The following is a 19,467-nucleotide window of genomic DNA, read 5'->3' as shown; positions in this document are numbered from 1 at the left end:
TGCAGAACTTCAGAGTACAGTTTCAATTTCCGGTCTTGTTTTGTAGAAAAAAAGGACAGATGTGTTTAAGAGCCCTGCTTTGTCCTGATATGCTTTCCTGTCCCCACAACACAACACAAGCCACGTTCCTCAATTTGAATGTAATGCCAAGCCAAGGATCATAGTTTGTTGTTAAAAACATTGGCAGGATTCTAAAAAACACTTGCAATGTAGCTAGAACTATGATGTGAATTAAGTTTTAAGAAAATACGGAGAACATTATAAGATGCAGTTGGAAATGAATAATGATGGAAACCATGGAAGGGTGGAGAGAAGTCCGGGGATTCAGAGAATCCTGTGTGTATGTGATTTAGTTGTGATGATATTTGTTAAAGGTAAAAATGAATAAAAAATATTTTTTTAAAAAAAGTCAACTGAGGGCAGGAGCAAACCTCCAACAGTTAGTTACTTGGAGGAAGGATAATCATTGCTTGTGTTGAAGTGAGGTTCATGGCAGTGCAGAAACGCCTCAGTACAATCTCATGTAGGCTTTTGGCTCCGATGATTCCTTCCCCCCAATGTTTTACACTCCCCATTCCTGAGTTTGTTTAATCAAAATCGTCTGGTAATATTTTAATTTTCTTCAGCCACCGGGATAATTCCAGAGCGACTCTGTGTAATATACTTTCATCTGAACCGTGTTCATTAATTTGTGTTTTATCCGTCTTCTTTTTTTTTAAAAGACCATTAACAAAGTTCTCTAGTAAAAAAAGCAGACAGAATGTTGAAACCTGCTGCGCTTAGCAGAACCCTTTTGCCAGCTCTGCGTGCTGCTCTTTATCAGTCCTTCAGGCAGGCTTCAGTTCACTCACGAATTTCCCCATCCATCTCAATTTAAGATAACGCTGGCAGAAAATTGTCATAAAACTAGCTCTCGAGGACTTTGCGAAAATATAAAAATTTGTTTGAACAAGAGGCATTCCTCACAAATCTCTTATATTCATTGCTGGATTCATATCCCCCAGATAAGTGATTTCACTGAACATTGCTTCACCAAAATATAATTTACATTTACATAAAATTAATTGTCCTCATCTCTAGCCTTCCCTTCTTTCTCATACGATGGCATGGCAGTGTGATATCCCTGCAAATATCACAGTATAATATTAGTCGGTTAATAGACTATTCCAAGTTCATATGTGTATAAATACGCAGAGGCATTATCAGATGCAATCCTGCTCTAGCTGAGGATAACAGCAACACGTTCATTGATTTTAATGAAGTAGGATATAAAGCTCTTGTGTATATATTAGGGTTGTACAATATTTTCATTGGGTTTCCCCTAACGTTTCTGTATAAAAATTGACAGGAGCTAACAGGTAGAATTGTTAGATGGATTGGTAGTTTAATATTCTGGAAAATTGTTGATTGCATCAAAGATATTTCATGTCATTTCCCCCCCAAAAAAGCTCTGCTTTCAAACTTTCAGCCAATAAAGAAATACTATCACATACCGCCAACTTAATGAGTAAGACACAGGGGGACTTGTATCAGATACAGAGGGGAAATGAAGTAAAACATCAGTCAAGGGCAGGAGCATTGGTGAGATACGGGGGGGGGGGGATAAAAAAATCAGCTGAGAGCAGGAGGAAACCTCCAACAGATAGTTACATGGAAGAAGGATGATCAACACATTGCTTGTGTTGAAGTGAGGTCAGTGGCAGTGCAGAAATGTCTCTATACAATCTTTGCACTGCTATATCAACTTGCTAGAGGGCAACGCTGCTGACCTGCTCTCTGTGGAACTGTAGCATCACCAGTATGGATAGCTGCAATATCTCCTAACCATCAGTTCAGCTGGAATCAACTGATATAAGAGACTCGTAGGATTCCATAGCAATAAGGCTCCAAGGTGTGTTGCAGGACCAGCTGCAGGCTGCCTGAGGTGCTTTGGGAGTGGCCCGGCCCATGTGTCTCCTTGATGGCCAGTTTTGCCTCCTGACCACAAACCCAGACATAGAAACATAGAATTGTAGTGTTGGAAGGGACCCTGAGAGTCATCTAGTCCAACCCCCTGGCAAAGCAGGAATCCTGCCCATAGGATGTTCGCAGAGCCGTCTTTCCCATAGGGCTTACTGGTGCATTGCGCCAGGGCTCCAACCTCTCAGGAGTGCCCCAGCGAGTGGGGGAGCTGCGCAGCTTTGCTGGTGGCCTCCCCTTTCCCTGCATGCCCGCCAGCTGTGCCACGCCAACCATAAGGCTGGCAGGCGTGCAGCTTTCCTCCCAAGCCTCTGCGGAGATCGCTCTCCTCCCGCGGAGGCTTGAGAAGGGCGCAATTTCACTCCCAACCCTCTGTGAGAATCGCTCTCCCGCAGTGGCATGGGGGAGAGTTGTGCACCCCCATAGCTAGCAGTGCGCAGTTACGGCCACCCCAACACTATCCATGGTAATTTGGGGGCACTGGGCAGATATTTGCACCCCGGTGCCGCATCTGCTAAAGACGGCCCTGGCTGTTCGCACTGACCCACTGCACCCCCTGAGGATTGCATGATGTTACATGATGGTATGTGATACAGTGGTTTGAGTGAGCACAGGCCCAAAGTGGGAGTAAATAAGGGGGGCTGTTGGTTTTCTGTAACACATCTGCACTGTTAGTAAGTGGTGCTCAATCCCTGGCATCTCTGGATGGAGCCAGGAGAGAACCCTGTCTGCAGTCCTGGACAGGTGCTGCCAATCAGTGTGGACAATACTGAGCTAGATGGACCCAATGGTCTTACTCAGTATGGCAGCTTCCTAGGCACTAGATATAAAAATATAACTGCATAGACAAGATTCCATAAGAGTGATAGTACTTCCATAGCAAGCAGCCTTCAGTTTTCTTTTTTTCATTCTCATTTTCCACTCTCACCTTGCGAGCTTCAGAACTCTTGCTGCAGTTTTGTGTGGTGGTTTTTAGCATGCAAAATATATTACATTTACTGGCATCACTCACAAATGAAAGGGTTGTAATTCGCAGCATGTCCTGCTTGTTTATAATGCAAGGAGGGTTTCTGCAGGGGATGCCAACCTCAGGTCTATGCCAGGGCCATCTGTTATTCACTGTAGTTCTCCAGGAAGTTATGACCCAGCATGAAGAATACACTGCGCATTTACATCAGATTCTCCTTCCCTTTCTCAAGCTGCCAAGGAGAAAGGGCAGCGCTCAACACATGCTAACCGTCATGATGGCTTTGACCTTCTCATCTTATCGCATGGTTCATAGTCTGATCTTACTACCTGCCACAATGATTCTTGACAAGAAGACTCAAATAAAGGCCGTTTCAAGCCATATTTTGGCAGGCTGTGGAGAGATGTACATGAATTCGTGGACAGTAGCACAGCCAAATGCTTTCATTTACCATCAAAAACAGGGCATGTCCATAGTGAGCTCCTGTTTCTCATCACTGAGCTCTTCTGATTTTCTGATTGCCCAATTATCCAAGTGCTATATAGCACACAGTCCAGATCTTTAGTACTTTGATGGTTTCAGTACAGTACATTGCAGATTTCATTTTCCGCTACAGCATTTTAACAGCCAACTTTTCAGATTTTCACATAGATATAGATTGTTAAGACCTTTAGGTCTCCCAGTATTAAGCACTCACAACTGTGTTCTCCCCTCCTCTACCCCTCCCAGAATGGATGGACTACAACCTTAAGTAAGTTTAAATGCTTTACTTACAGTAATCAGAAGTCTCACTCATGCATCATTCAGTGCTACAGCAGAAACAACACAGGTAAGGCATTCTTGGTTACAAAATACAGAAGTTGGCCTCAAACACATAGTCTCAAACTGAAACCCCAGCCTCAGACATCTTCTCAGTTACATGGTTCACAGAGGAGAGAGGGGAGGGAAGGAAGGAAGGAAGGAAGGAGAAACAAACCTCCCTCCCTCCCTCCCTGAGGGTGAGGGGCTGTGACCTAGCCATGCCTTCTCTAGAAATTTACATCTCTGTGGTCCTTAATCCCTTCATTTCCTAATGAATGGGTTAGATGTGCACTGAAAGGTTTGACTGCAAAATCTCCCAAAATTTCAGCACACATCTGAAAAAGATCTCCATCAACTTTCCCTCAAAGTACTATAGTTTAGGTTCTCTGAGTCAAGGTGCATGCTGGAATTTATCTTATATGAGTTCAATCCCAGTATTTCCATCAACATAGACATGCCCCAATGCTAGTTAACATTACACAGTTATTGCTCTTGAACCACTTACTCCAGGGATGGGAAGCCTGTTGCCCTCCAGATGTTGTTGGTATACAGCGCCCATTATCCCTGACCACTAGAGATGTTGGCTGGGACTAATGGGACTCCAACAACAGCTGGAGGACCACAGTCTCCCCATACCTGACTTAACGAGTTTCTATATTTTATGTGCCCCCTAATTCTGCCTCCTTTTTCTTTCGTTTGTTCTTCAGGGTTGTTTGTTCTCTGTCATCCATCTGTCTTAGAAGCACCTCGCACTGAGCTTTCAGCAAAATGGAAAGTGTGAGTGAACTCCAGAATCCCCTGTTGGCCAAGAACAATGGACACCTTCATGGCAGTTACAGTTACCACCAGGATTATCCTGGCCACCGTTGCCAGGGTAAACTGTACTCCTATATCTTCCAAAATTCTGGTAATGCGAGGACTCACCAACTGCTGGATGCCAGTTCTCTTCAGCTGGCTGTTGAAGCATTGTACGGCCCAAATTTCATCCTGGTGAAGGATGAGACCAGTGTCAAAGTCAAGGACAACAAAGGTGAGAGTTGTGAGACAGCCTTCATGGGAAACAGAGAGTATCCTGCTGAGGCCTCTGATGTGCAAGAAACCCAAGGGAGGTCCCTGATGGAAAATGACATCAAAATCCAGACAGTGTCCTATGAAGTGGAAGAGGAGGAATTGCAAGAATATGAGGTAAATTTTGGAGGCTGTGAACCTATCTTGGGACTTATTTCTGAGTAACCATGCTTAGGACAGAGAAGTAAATATAGAAAATATAATAATTGTGATGTATGTACATTATAGTAAGAAGAACTGAGGTAAATGTTGCATGGGAACTTCTCACACCTGAGAGACAGCTTCCCTTATTTCTGAGGAATTAAGCCTGAGGGTTTAATGCAGGGGTGAGCAACTGTGGTCTTAGGCCTCAGCCTAAGTTTAGGTGGCCCTCAGCCTGATTTCAAAAACCCTCTGCAAGCGATCAGTTCAGACCTCCTGGCAAGATGAGAAAGGGGGGAACCACACCTTCTTTTGGTTCTGGGCCCACACATCACTGACTTCAGCTGCACCCAGAGTTGCCATGCAGCCCCTGACAGATTACCCCAAAGAGAATGCCCCTCTCAAAAGAAAAAGGGTTTTCCACCATAATATAATACATTAAGAATAATACGACTAGAAATAATTATAGAGAGGTGTGCAGTTAGAATGAATTATTTTAATAAGCTTGTTTTAGGCTCACATCCAGAATTTCTAATCCATTTTAGCTCACAATTTATCAATTTTAGTCCTAATGCAAGCGAGGGACATTGCTAAAGATGAAAAACGGCCCTGTTTCACTGGCACTCAAGAAAAATAATTTTCCATGGAAATCCCAAATCCCCAGCTAGTGAGCTGAGAATTTAGCTTGAAAGAAAAATGATAATCTATTTCCATGCAGTGATTTCTGTTAGGATTTTGCCCCATGTCCGAGTGGCTGGAGAAGATGTGGTTTATTATATAAACTCTGCAAAGCCTTCCCCCCGCCCTTCTTCTCCTGTGTGAAACTGTTAAGAAGGAGAGAATATGTGAAAGTAGAGCTGAAAAGAAGAAGGTCAAATGAGAGAGTGGGGAGTGAGGGAAGACTGTAAAATACTTAACGAGAGGAAGAGTAGGAGGGTGAAAAATGCTACTTAAATGCCATGGTGGCGATAGATGTCCTAGAAATATTATATCAAGACGACGTTGGCAGAAGCAGCTTTCGGTCAGGGAAGAGAGAAATCAGTAGGACGCCTATTGCTTCGCATCAAGGGTTGGAGCTGACAGCAGTGAGTGGGGGCTTCTAACACGGTTTCTGTTATTATTATCATCACTTCCAGCATCATCACTGTTATTATTATATTGCAGCTTTCTGGGTTACTATTTCACACTGAGTTATTTAATAACGAAAGTGTCCTTAAGCACACTTAACTTGAAAGCAACTTCCATTAAAATGAATGGAACTTTCTTCCAAGTGAATAAGCTTGGGATTGAGCTATAAAGCAACGGCAACCGGCAGTATAGTACAAATCAAACAGTTGCAATTCTTTATCATCTGGTCCCAAGGTGGCACTTGGGAACGGCTTTCTTTATCGGGAGAGATGCCTCTTGTTGAGGCATCGCCTCCGACATTATCAGGAAGTAGCTCCAGAAGGGATAGGACACACAAAAATCAGATGTTTATTCCATTTTGCTATAAGTATATGCCAGTATCGCCATTGATTTAAATTGACACGTCTTGGTGTTTCAGTTTTTCAGAAATAATCTAAAAGGTATTCAAGACTTGTCTCCCATTCTTAATGTTTTTAGAATGTTGCACTATTTTAGTGTTGCTAGCCGCCCTGAGCCCGGCTTCGGCTGGGGAGGGCGGGATATAAATAATAATAATTATTAATAATAATAATAATAATAATAATAATAATAATAATAATACTGGGGATCTCCCTGGTAGTATCAATAGTAACTGTATCCTTTCTATGGCAATTTGGTAATATAGCCATGAATCCAACCATCCTTTAATCTCAGAACTTCTCTATGTCAACTTGTCAGTCTAAATCTGGGGCCCTCAACATGGTGCTGGTGGACACAGTAGCACCCTCAGACACACACCCCTTAGCACCCATCAAGGCACCTTGCCACTCCCATTTTTTACTGTTTCTTTTAAATGGGGTGTTGGGATGGTGGTCGGGGGTTTGCCTGTTTTTTTTTTCTAGGGGGTGTAGCTTTCTTTCTTTGGATGATGTTCTTCTAACTTGTTTTTATCAGTGCAAGGATTTCCATTTGTGCAATGGAACTGCCCCCCCTCCCGCACGCACGCATGCCTTGTATGGTACCCTTCCCAAATCTGCTCCAGAGGTTTTGGAGGAAACCCAGAACAGATTTAGGGAGTCCACAGGAGAGGAGAAGTGGGGAATTCAGTTGCACTTGTGGAAATCCTTGCTCTGATGGTATGAGTCAGTTAGATACTGTTCCGTGGGGGCGGGGTGAGTTGGGGAGGATAAATGTTTTGGAATGGGGTATTTTGTGGCATCCACAATAGTTTCTTAAACCTCCAATTTTGCTTCCGGGCCCAAAAAGGTTGAGGACCCCGTGCCTACATATTCCATTATTCTTTTGATTCATAGCTGGGTAGTTGAAGCACCAGTAATTTCCATTTGCAGGATTGACACAGCCAGACTTAATTGTCAATCTTAGTAATTCCCATAGTCATTCAGGGAATGTGACAGATTCAAATTCTCAATAGTCTTACCCTGGAAAAGCCCATTAGAATTAAGGGTCCCTTCTGAAACAAGTGATTTGAGGACATCTTTGTTGAGCTGGCATAATGAGGATACCAGCTTCCTCTAGGGTTCCTATTTAACCATCCATCTTATTTATCCAGCTCAATTATGTTTGTATGGATTATTTGTTTAGATTTCCAAGTGCATTTGTCAGTTGCAGATTTTTTTGAAGTTGTGTTTTAGGATAAGCATGTTGTAAGACAAGATACATATAGACATATATAAGAATGCCAGTAATGCATAGACTGCTGAAAACCACAAGTTTCTTACTCCCAATAGTCTCACTGAAGTCCTACTGAGGTCTATGAAATACCTGCCAGACCACTCCAGATTAAATGGTTTGTGGACTGAAGCCAAGAAGATTATTCTCAATCAGCATACTAAGCAGTACATCTGCTGCCTAATAGACATCAAGTATTTTCAGTCTGAAGACGGGGAAGTATGGTGATGATTGAGGTGGTGCCCTGTATATCATCTCTGTTGGACATCCAGTTCCCAAAAGATCATTCATATTAGCCGCTGTTCCTTGGCAGATAAACATCCTAGATCATAGAGGCTGACTCTGTATCGCTTGAATGTGTGATGGACTCGTCCCGCCGACACTCCCATCACAGCGCTTCCTGCCCCATGAAGTTCATCTGCCTGCTGCTGTATATCAGGAGAGAAAGTGTTGTCACAGCAGCAACATCAAACATGTGTAGTGTAAATTGGTTACATGTTCTGCTGCTGCTGAATACTCTGTGGGTCAGACTTACAGTGTGCCATTGCCTTGATTTGCTTTCCAGAGTGACTCCTCCAGTGACAGCGAGAGTGAAGATCATTTTCTGATGCTTCCCCCACGAGACCACCTGGGCTTGGCAATTTTTTCAATGCTCTGTTGTTTCTGGCCTCTGGGAATTGCTGCTTTCTACTTTTCTCAAGGGGTAAGAATTTGCGTGTGCTGATGTTTCCTGCTATGTACTGTGTTCTTCTTGTCTTAGGGAATTATTTTGTAAAAGGCCTGTCAGGGCTGGATTCACTACTGTGCCAAGTATATTGCAGTCCCACACAACTAGGACCTCTGCTAACATGAAATTATCTGGGAAGTTGCTGGGATGTGGGGGGGGGGGGCGGTGTAGCTACCTAATGCCAACCAAAAACATGTCGGTGCTTGATGGAAAAAATGCAAATGTCACTCCATATTTTACTAAAAATTTCCACCACAGGGAAATTTTTGCCACCATTCATCCCTCACCTCCCCCTTTAATACTACCCCCAAATCTGTCCTCATTCTATCAAATGATAGGGCTGTTCTTGTATCAGGCTCAAAACAGTGCTTGGATCCTCATCACATGGCAAAGCAGCAGCGTCCATGTTGTCATGAAGCCAACAGGATTTGCTCTCTGCATTGCAACACATTTCAAGTGTGAATTATGGGAGTGCGTGGCTTTATGTGTGAAAGTCACGTGGGACTCAACTGATAGCTCCTAATAGGATCAACTGTTCTTTAAAGCAACACTGAAACCTCACAAGGTAACTGTAAGCAATGCTATTCCCAACCTGTAAGAAAAAGAAACTGAACTATCCAGAAGGAAAGATGGATCGGACTGTTGTACAGTGGTACCTCGTGTTACGGACAGGATCCGTTCCAGAGGCCCATCCATAACATGAAATGCCCGCAACTCGAAGCGCTGTGTCTGCACAGGTGTGCGGTGTAATTTGGTGCGCATGCGCGAAGTGCGATTTAGCTTTTCTGCGCATGCGCGAGCGGCGAAACCCGGAAGTAACCCATTGCGGTACTTCCAGGTTGCCGCGGGATGTAACGGGAAAAGACACAACATGAAGCAGACGCAACACGAGGTATGACTGTACATTGAATAGCTGTGCAAAAAAGAGTTTTTGGCAAGTACAGCCTTTCCACTTTTATTCATAGGCTAAATTTTCTATACTGTCAACATTTAAAAAAAAAATCATGGTAGTAAGCAACATAAAATCAATCATGAAACTACATTCATAAAGGCCACTGTGAGAACAAGATACTGGACTAAATGAGGCACTGGGCTAATCTAGCAGGCTCTTATGTGCTTAAAAGACATCACAAATCTCTAGATAACATTAATACATCAACGAAGCTGGATCACCTCTAAAGGAAAGGTGAACAGAAGAGTTTGAAACAAGTGCCTTAATGTCAATACTGTAGGTGCTTACCTGATGCTCCCTGGAAGCACATTCCAAAGGGTAGGTGCCACCACACTAAAGGCCCTGTTTTTAGTGAGGAGCAAACTTGAAGAGCATACAGCATACAGCACTAGTAAAGAGTGTCTCCCCCAAGTATTAAATTGGCCAGGCAAGATATGGTATTCCCAGAAATAGCCCATTGCTCAGGGCTTTATATACCCATAGCAAAACCTTAAAGTTGCCCTAGTACTGTAGTGGTAGATAGTGCAGATCTTCCAGCACAGGCGTTACAAAGAACACCCACTTCAGCAGCCTTGCTGCACTATGGCATCATCACAAACAGATCTCTGCTGATCATCCCTCTTCTAGCTGTTAAAGGTTACAGGAGCCCACTCTCCTTTTGCTTCTGACTGCTCTCCTTGTAAATGAAACACATGTTTCTGCATTTTATGGCCTGCCGTCTGACAAATTGTCAGAGTAACGTAAATAAAGTATATTCCAGCAAACTACAGTCTACTCAGAAGGTAAACCTAAACTTCAATCACATATCCGAATGGAGAGAGGGATGGAGAACATTACAAGCAGGAAGGGAGCAGGGCAGACAGAGAACTCCACATACAGCCAAGCACATTTAACAGCCACCATCTCAGGAGAATTTATTTTCACTGTTCCCGGCACACACACAAAATGCTATTCCTTAAGCATTATTTTTGGCCATATATCAATCCTCTGCTACATCACTCCAGCCACAGAATGACAAAGCTATGTAACAGATGGCCAAGGGTCTTCAACATGGTCAGTGAAAACTTGTCAGCAGCAGTGGTGTTCTGGCAAGGGCACAGCTCTGGGCCTTATTTCAGAGCAGGAGCAATGACATCATCTCCCGGAGTGCCAGGGTAATTGGTCGACTTTCCTTGCTCTAGGAGGAGAATGAGGTGATGATGAGCCTTTCAAGTTTTACATTTGTCTTTGACAACTTAGCAGTAAGGAAGTCAGAGAATAATCATGCAGAAGCTCTAAAATTATTTCATTTTCTTTGATGGTGTTCCTATTTCATACCAATGGTTTAAGTGGTATAATTTCCTTGCAAGATTTTCTAATTAAAAGCTAAATGCTGCACTTCAGCTGTCTCAGTGTGTTTTACAAGTTATTAAAGCTCATTGTGTTTTACAAGCTGAATCGCTATGGTCAGAAACAAGCATCAGTGAGTTCATTGGAGCTTATTTCTAAGTAACTATGCATGGAATTGCAGTCATGCTACAGAGAATAGTAAGATGGGTTATCTTGTCTTACGTCTAGCTAGGAACCTGCAGAAGCACACAGCCTTGTTAGTATGGGGCAGTGGTGGGGAACCTGTGGCCCTCCAGAAATTGCTGGACTCCAACTCCCATCAGCCCCAGCTAACATGGCCAGTGAACAGGGATGATGGGAGCTGCAGTTAAATAACATATGGAGGGCCACAAACTTCCTATCCCTGCTGTAAAGACAGTCATAATGAGCTGCTGTTCTTCAAAATTTACCGCTACACCATATTTCAAATACAACCTCACCAGTGATTTACACCATGATATCAAATTTTCCCTGTATTTAGTCAAGAAATGGAAAGAAACCTGCCAAACACATCCAAAAAAATAGCTTGTAAATCACATTATGATTATCCAACATTCAAAGTCTTTCTTCCTCTCTCCTTTCAAGTCTCAAAGCCGACAATGTAGCCACCCTAGCTATACTCACTACAATAGATGGGCAGGATATACAACTGCTTAAATAAACAAAAATATTGTCCCCAAACTTTGTATTCATGAATTGAATGGCAATTCTATTATTCTTTTTCATCCTACATCATTACCCAATTCTTCCCTGCTCTGACAATGCTTCTGAGCTTGGCCTCATTCACAAATTTCACTAGTAACCTCCTGTTCTTCTCCTCAGGATCCATAATGAATAGGGAATGTGTCTCCCAATAGTGACTGCAGAGGAAGTTCACTTGTCAGGAAGCTGCCCTATACCAATTCAGACCATTGGTGCATCTAGCTCAGTATCACCTTTACTGAGGGACGCGGGTGGCACTGTGGTCTAAACCACTGAGCCTCTTGGGCTTGCCAATCGGAAGGTTGGTGGTTCAAATCCCTGCAACGGGGTGAGCTCCTGTTGCTCTGTCCCAGCTCCTGCCAACCTAGCAGTTCAAAAGCACACCAGTGCAAGTAGATAAATAGGTACTGCTCTGGTGGGAAGGTAAACAGCATTTCCGTGCACTCTGGTTTCCATCATGGTGTTCCATTGTGCCAGAAGTGGTTTAGTCATGCTGGCCACATGACCCGGAAAGCTGTCTGTGGACAAACACCAGCTCCCTCAGCCTGAAAGCGAGATGAACGGTGCAACCCCATAGTCACCTTTGACTGGACTTAACCATCCAGGGGTCCCTACCTTTACTAACAGTGGCTCACCAGAATTTCCTTTCCCCCAGCCCTTCTTGGAGATGCCAGGGATTGACTTTCTGCATGCAAAGCAAATGCCATGGGCCTTCCCTATCCCTCCAGACTGAACGCTTGCCCTTCACATTCAGCACAACTCTTTGTCTGATTCCCCTTTCTCACCCATCCTTTCCAGTTTAAGCAGTAAAATTCCTTTGCTTGGCTGAGATCCAAATTGATTACATCAACTACATTTTCCTAATACTGTAAGTCGTCTCTGTAGAGAGCACTAAGAAACCTGTGGCCCTCGTAAGATGTTGCTAGACTCCCATTATCTCTGAACATTGGCGATGCTAGCTGGGGTTCTTAGAAGTTGGAGTCCACAAGTATCTGTTTGGCTACAGGTATCCCTGTCTCCACTGTAGAGGAAGTACTTTAGAAGACTGTCCATTACATGATTATACCAGTGGTTCTCTACTGACCTCTGTTGCGCTAAATTGTAATCAAACTCACCCAACAGAAGTCAGATTCAGAATGAGCAAGATGTGAATAAAATATTATTTGTGTGTTTCAATAAAGACTCATTTACAGCTCACTTTTATTTTACTTATAGGATTTCTACCACCATCTTACCACATCTAGCTTCAAGGCAGCTTACAATACAAAATTAAAACTTTTTTATTATTTTTTTAAAAAATCAATAAAAACAATAAAAACAGCAGGAGAAAATAACACAGCTAAAAAGCTAGCGGGTAAAATGAATTAAAATAGGGTGCCTTCTAGATCTTACTGGGCTCCAGCTTACATCAGCCCCAGCCAGTATGGCGAAAGATGACAGCAGTAGCTCAACAACTGCTGGAGGTCACTGTGGCAAAGTTATGCCTTGCCCATACCTGTTCCCTTATGATACTCAAGTTCTCTAGACCTCCCTCACATCCCCAGTCCACTGCAGAAGCTGAGGACAGATCTGGTAGGATAGAAAGACCACTGTGGCAGGAACTGACACTATCGCAACCCCATCTCCCAACTTTTAACCTTCTTGGCTACTGTAGTCTCTGATTAGCTGCTGGGAGCCATCTGTCAATCACAACCCACCTGGGTCAAGAGCCCTTGAAAGTAGCATATTGCTAACATTCCTTTGTCCCTTATCCCACAACCAGCTCCTGAAGCTACCAACTTGAATGATAACCATAAGAGTAAGGTTTGCTATGTTCGCTCGCTTAGGATAGGATCATCTAGGCCAGTACTGTGCATACTCTCTGTTTCCCCACTGTCCCTCCTTTTTAAATACTCTTCCATAATAAACTGCTTAATTGGATTTCTGAGCTACACTGTATTCCGGAAACACTCAATGCCTATCTTTCCCCCCATGTTACTGAGACTGGACTATGCTACTGATCTAAAGTTCCTGGGAGTGCAGGAGGGATGATGGGCTAAAATTGCCAGGTAGGAGATGGATTTCTGCTGGCAGTCCCCTTACTCCCAAAACAGCCACCAAAGGTAGTAGGTATTTTGCACCCCTTACCCCAGGTGGCAAATAAGTAGCCGGGAGAGAAAGATGTAGGATGGGTCACCTGTGAGCTAGTGAGCTACCCTACGTGGTTGGGTCAGGCCATCCTTCATAGGCACCGCATTGGTTATTATCCCTGAATCAAAACATCAAAATCATGAAAAGCAAAAAAGTGCCACAAATCTTAAAAGCCATTTAAGGCATAAGAGAAAAGGGATTTTTGTCTGTTACCCAAAACAGAGAGGTCAAAGAAGATACCAGTTTCATCATGTGTTTAGAGAAGGAATTCCAAAATTTGGTGGAACCACCCCAAAAACAAAAGCCAATTAAGAAAGCCTGACAACACTAGCAAAGAGAGGAAGAATTCTTAATAGTAGCACTGTTAATTATAGGAAAAGAAGAAGAATAACAAATAATTGCTCTCAACTCAAGACAATAAGGAATTTCGTAGTAAGCGAGCAAGCAGAAGTATTAGAATTGTTGGGGAGAAATGTTTTGAAGAGGGATGAATCCTTGCTTGCCAGCAGCACAAAAGCATTAAGCTTTAGGGAATTATGTGGTCCTTTTGAAAGCTTTTATGCAGCTCGGAAATTAAGCAGTAAGATAACAGGTAGGATTAAACGCAAACAGGACCACACTTTGAAGGGACGACGATAACTGGTTGTAGGAGCTTGTGAATTAGCCCCTTGTGAGTCAAGGAGGGGCATGATTCTATAGAACTGTGATGTTGGGGTCGTGAGCACAACCTCCCCCAGGAGGAAACCATCATGCATACTGGAAGGTGCTGAGGGCTATGGTGGACTGGAGCTCCAAAGCAACGCAGGCAATCTATGGCAAATGATGCAGCAGCCTGCCCAGTGTTCTGCACCAAGTGCTAAAGAGCTCCTACTCTTGTTGCCATAGCAACTGGAGCAACAGAAAGTAAGATTGACAGGTGGGAGCAGCAAGGCAAGTAGCACCATGGCGACAGAGATGTATCATGTGGCCCCCTCCGAACTTGGAAGGCACAAGGGGATGTAGAGAGATATGGGGATTGCCTGAAAGTATTCAAACCTTGGAATCTTTAAAGGCAAACGTGCGAAGGCTAAAGCAGATTCCTCAATGGTGCTTGGGGTGCCTAGGAGACTGGAGAGCAAAGAGGAGGAACAGAGTGAAGGCAACCCTCTCCCCATGAAAACTGTGGGAAACAGAGGCAGGTCCTTAGACTCAAAGGCTCTTGACACCTGAGCTATGCAAAATAGAAACTGAAGGGCACATTTACAAAACTAAAAAACAACAACACCCTCTTCCACTCTTGGTTCAGCATTTTAGCTCAGGAGAAGATTCCTGGTAAAGGTAGCCGTAGAGCTGGCATGGGGAAGTCCCCTATTGACATTGTCCCCTGTAGGCACAGTATAGATTTGGTTAACACAAATTTGGTTCTGGAGAATCCTGTGTGGACACGGCCTCAGAGATACTAAATTGTGAAGAAAAGGAAAAACCTATAACAAGCAATGAGCTAACGAAGTGTTCTTTGTTCTCACTGACTAGCTCAGTGAATTTGGGTCAGCTTATCTCCAAGGAAATATCCAGAAGAAGCAACATAATGCAGTCACTGAAGGGATGGACAAACATAAACACACTGGATCAGACTAAAATAGAACATTATGCATCTTTTTCCCCCTCAGCGGTGGCTAACCAGATGCCTCTGAAAGTTCACATGCATGTATTGACCACCCAATAATGAATGTTCCCTGGGTGGTTTACATGTAATAATTAAAACCACCAGCCATGACTCTCATTGAACAAATTGCTGTAATATAATATTTACATTACATTACATTACACGGTTGGAGGCTGGATGGCAGCTAATGGGTTGAGGTTGAATCCTGACAAGACAGAAGTACTGTTTTGGAGGGACAGGGGGCAGGTGGGTGTGGGGGACTCCATGGTCCTGAATGGGGCAACTGTACCCCTGAAGAACCAGGTGTGCAGCCGGGAGTCATTTTGGACTCACAGCTGTCCATGGAGGCACAGGTCAATTCTGTGTCCAGGGCAGCTGTCTACCAGCTCCATCTGGTACGCAGGTTGAGACCCTACCTGCCTGCAAACTGTCTCGCCAGAGTGGTGCATGCTCTAGTTATCTCCCGCTTGGACTACTGCAATGCGCTCTACGCGGGGCTACCTTTGAAGGTGACCCGGAAACTGCAATTAATCCAGAATGCAGCAGCTAGACTGGTGACTGGGAGTGGGTGCCGAGACTATATAACACCGGTCCTGAGAGATCTGCATTGTTTCCCAGTACGTTTCTGAGCACAATTCAAAGTGTTGGTGCTGACCTTTAAAGCCCTAAATGGCCTTTGCCCAGTATACCTGAAGGAGCGTCTCCACCCCCATTGTTCAGCCCAGACACTGAGGTCCAGCGTCAAGGGCCTTCTGGCAATTCCCTCCCTGTAAGAAGCAAAGTTACAGGGAGCCAGGCAGAGGGTCTTTTTGGTAGTGGCGCCTGGCCTGTGGAATGCCCTCCCATCAGATGTCAAAGAAATAAACAACTATATGACATTTAGAAGACATCTGAAGGCAGCCCTGTTTAGGGAAGTTTTAATAATAATAATAATAATAATAATAATAATAATAATAATAATTTTTTAATTTATACCCTGCCATCCCCAGCCAAGGCCGGGCTCAGAGCAGCTTACAAGCAATAATAAAAACAAGTTGAATGAATTCAACTAAAAAACAAAATTAAAATACAACATTAAAATATTGAAACATTAAAATATTAAAATGTAGCCTCCTCGCAGGAAGAGAAGGAAAAGAAAGAGAGGGAGGGAATCAAATTGGCTCCAAGCCAAAGGCCAGGCGGAACAACTCTGTCTTACAGGCCCTGCGGAAAGAAATCAGATCCTGTAGGGCCGTGGTCTCATGAGGCAGAGCGTTCCACCAGGCTGGAGCCAGTGTTGAAAAGGCCCTGGCTCTGGTTGAAGCCAATCTAACCTCCTTAGGGCCCAGGACCACTAGGGTGTTGGCATTTATGGACCTTCAGGCTCTCCGTGGGGCATACCAGGAGAGGCGGTCCCGTAGGTACAAGGGTCCTAGGCCGTGAAGGGCTTTAAAGGTCAAAAGCAGCACCTTAAATCTGACCCTGTACTCCACCGGGAGCCAGTGCAGCTTGAAAAGCACCGGGTGAATATGCTCCCATGGCAGAGACCCCGTGAGGAGCCTCGCTGCAGCATTCTGTACCCGCTGGAGTTTCTGGGACAGCTTCAAGGGCAGCCCCGCGTAGAGCGAATTACAGTAGTCAAGCCTGGAGATGTCCGTCGCATGGATCACTGTAGCCAGGTCGGGGCGGGAAAGGTAAGGGACCAACTGCTTGATCCGGCGAAGATGGGAAAAGGTTGAAAAGGTTGAAACAACTGATGTTTTAATGTATTTTTAACCTTCTGTTGGAAGCTGTCCAAAGTGGTTGGGGAAACCCAGTCAGATGGGCAGGGCATAAATAATAAATTATTATTATTATTATTATTATTATTATTATTATTATTATTATTAATCATCATCATCATTATTATCATTATTATTATTATACATTAACACGCAGTTTTGAGGAAGACAAAAGCATTCTCTTTTCACTGGAAAACAGCTGATATTATTAGCCTTTGAGGCTACTGTCCATTGATACAAATAATGTATTTATTGTTTGTTTCCAGACGAGTAAGGCTATCTCCAAGGGGGACTTTCACCTGGCAAGTTCTGCTTCCCGGCGAGCACTATTCCTTGCTGCGCTCTCTATCACCATTGGCACAGGAGTGTATGTTGGAGTGATTGTAGCACTGATTGCTTACCTATCTAAAGGTGGCCACGTATAGTAAAGAATCTCTGCATCAGATGGATAATTCTCTCGGATTACACACTTTCCTATGAAACATAGGACACTATGCTTACAAGGATTTCTGCGGAGCACTCCCTAAACAGAGATCTGTGCTCATACAGACTGTCTGTGTGGTCTCCTTCCTTTTTCTGATAAAACATATACTGTGACCTACTTTGTATCATGGACTGACAAGCTAAAAGCAGGGGGAGAGATCAGACTGAAAATCCTGGATTTTGAGACTGTCGGGAACAAAAAAAGGGAATAGGACAGTTTTTCAAATGTTGTCTGCAGGGTGTTTTCAAACCAATGTCCATGTGTGGTAGACCTGGTGTTTGTGAAGTCCAGTCACCTGTCGGATCTAAGCCCCTGCCTACTCAGGGCGCACAGTGAAGAGGAAGGCTGGGGAAGATTCAGTTCATTTAAAGTCTTTCTTTTGGGAGATAGGACTGAAGGCTACACGGTGACAGCAAACAGCATTGTCAAGATATTTGCATTATTATGCCAATGACAAGACTTGCAACATCAAATGCTAATAATTCACCCTTGGGTAGCTGGTAGCAGCTACGTGCCATAAAAGTTCTCTTTCAGAGGCTTTGTTCATATAACTTGCCCCTCTGCCTACAGCTCCTGTATGAGGCTTTCCCTGCCACCACAATAGAATAAGATGGCCTTGGAAAATCACTCCCAGCCATCACTTTCAACCTGAGATACACACCTGCTTTAAATAAGACAATTATTACAGTTACTATAACCAAGCTCATTAAAGGGGCTTGAGAAAGTCCTCATGGGCCTTCCAGATTTTAATTATATTTTGACATGTGCATTACACTGTCACTCAGGATAGCTTAACATAACCATTTTGACATTGAAAAGTCATCCCAATGTGGTATAGTTTGATCACTTTTGATCACATCCAGAATGTCCCAGACCTTAGGCTGTGGAGGCAAATGGAATTGAATGGATAAGATGTTGTAGTGATCAGGTAGTTCTGTGTAAAAATGGTTCTACAGCTACAATTATTCTCTCTACATGCAATGGGAGCTTTCTTGTGCCTGTTTCTGTGCAAACACTTATACATCTGAGGCTGTAATCCTATATTCACTTAGTTGGGAATAAGCCTTACTGAACTCAGTGACACTTGCTACTGAGTAGGTACATATAGGGTAGGCTCATAAGTGGGAACGCTTGAATTTTAGCCAATTTAGTTGTGCTGTGCCCAAAGTTATCCACCTATTTATTTATTTATTAAAAGCCAGACAGCGCCCGCGGAGTATTGAACTGCCGTTAAGCAATTAGTGATTCTGCAAAGATAGATTCGAAGTAAACGCTAGGCTAAGCTGGCCCTTATCCATCTATTTATGTATTTATTTTAAATTTGTATACTGTTCACAACATAAAATTATAATATAAAAAACACAAAATACATAGTAAAAATAAGGGCAGTGTAGACACTCAAGTCATTTGAACTAAAACAACTCAAATCCATGGGACTGCCTTGCAGGGGCTCTGTTCGTACCTGGCAGGAAGAACACAGAAGGTGCTTATAGTTAAATGTTTGTAATCTCTTTCCTGTGGGGTGCTTTGGCACTCTGTTCTGGTTCAATGTATGCATGTATTTGTTAAGTGGGGTCATTGGTTTGAAAATTACATCGAGTGTTCTATCTTCTTGTCTCTATGCCAGGCTTAGGTCTCGATTCTGAATCTGTGCTTGGGCCTTAAGTGTGAACTGAATGTGGGGAATGTCATGAATATGTTCCAAAGCTTAGCTGCAGTAGAGCTGACCAGCAGTACTCCAGTATCTGCACTTTCAGCCAATATATTTCTGGGCACAATTTGTGGTGGTGCCTCTTCCCATCTAAACCTACGAGGCCTTTATGATATCGTGGGGATGTTAGGCTGAATGTGCCGTTTTTACCTGCAACAGGCTGACTGACTCTCTCTGAGTTCATCTTCTCTGGTTGTGACATTTCCTCTTAGTAAAAGCCCATCTATGTCTGAACCTTTCACCTTTTGCAAATAGT

At 43.5% G+C, this 19,467-nt stretch overlaps 1 protein-coding gene across 2 annotated transcripts in view; it reads left to right on the top strand.

Moving 5' to 3' along the window:
* Positions 1–19,121, top strand: part of LOC310765483 (synapse differentiation-inducing gene protein 1-like) — a 92,328-nt gene extending 73,207 nt beyond the window's left edge. For both annotated transcript variants that reach the window (XM_083620497.1, XM_083620496.1), the window contains exons 2-4: positions 4,435–4,912; positions 8,298–8,435; positions 17,283–19,121. In XM_083620497.1, the coding sequence (XP_083476623.1) occupies positions 4,496–4,912; positions 8,298–8,435; positions 17,283–17,441 (714 nt within the window). In that variant the 5' untranslated portion in view covers positions 4,435–4,495 and the 3' untranslated portion in view covers positions 17,442–19,121. The remainder of the gene's footprint in view (positions 1–4,434; positions 4,913–8,297; positions 8,436–17,282) is intronic.
* The last annotated feature ends 346 nt before the right edge of the window (positions 19,122–19,467 follow it).

Source organism: Podarcis filfolensis (assembly GCF_964270895.1).
Source record: "Podarcis filfolensis genome assembly, chromosome: 1".
NCBI lineage: Eukaryota > Metazoa > Chordata > Lepidosauria > Squamata > Lacertidae > Podarcis > Podarcis filfolensis.
The sequence above is the reverse complement of the archived record's forward strand: the minus strand, read 5'-3'. Positions and strand labels throughout refer to the sequence as shown.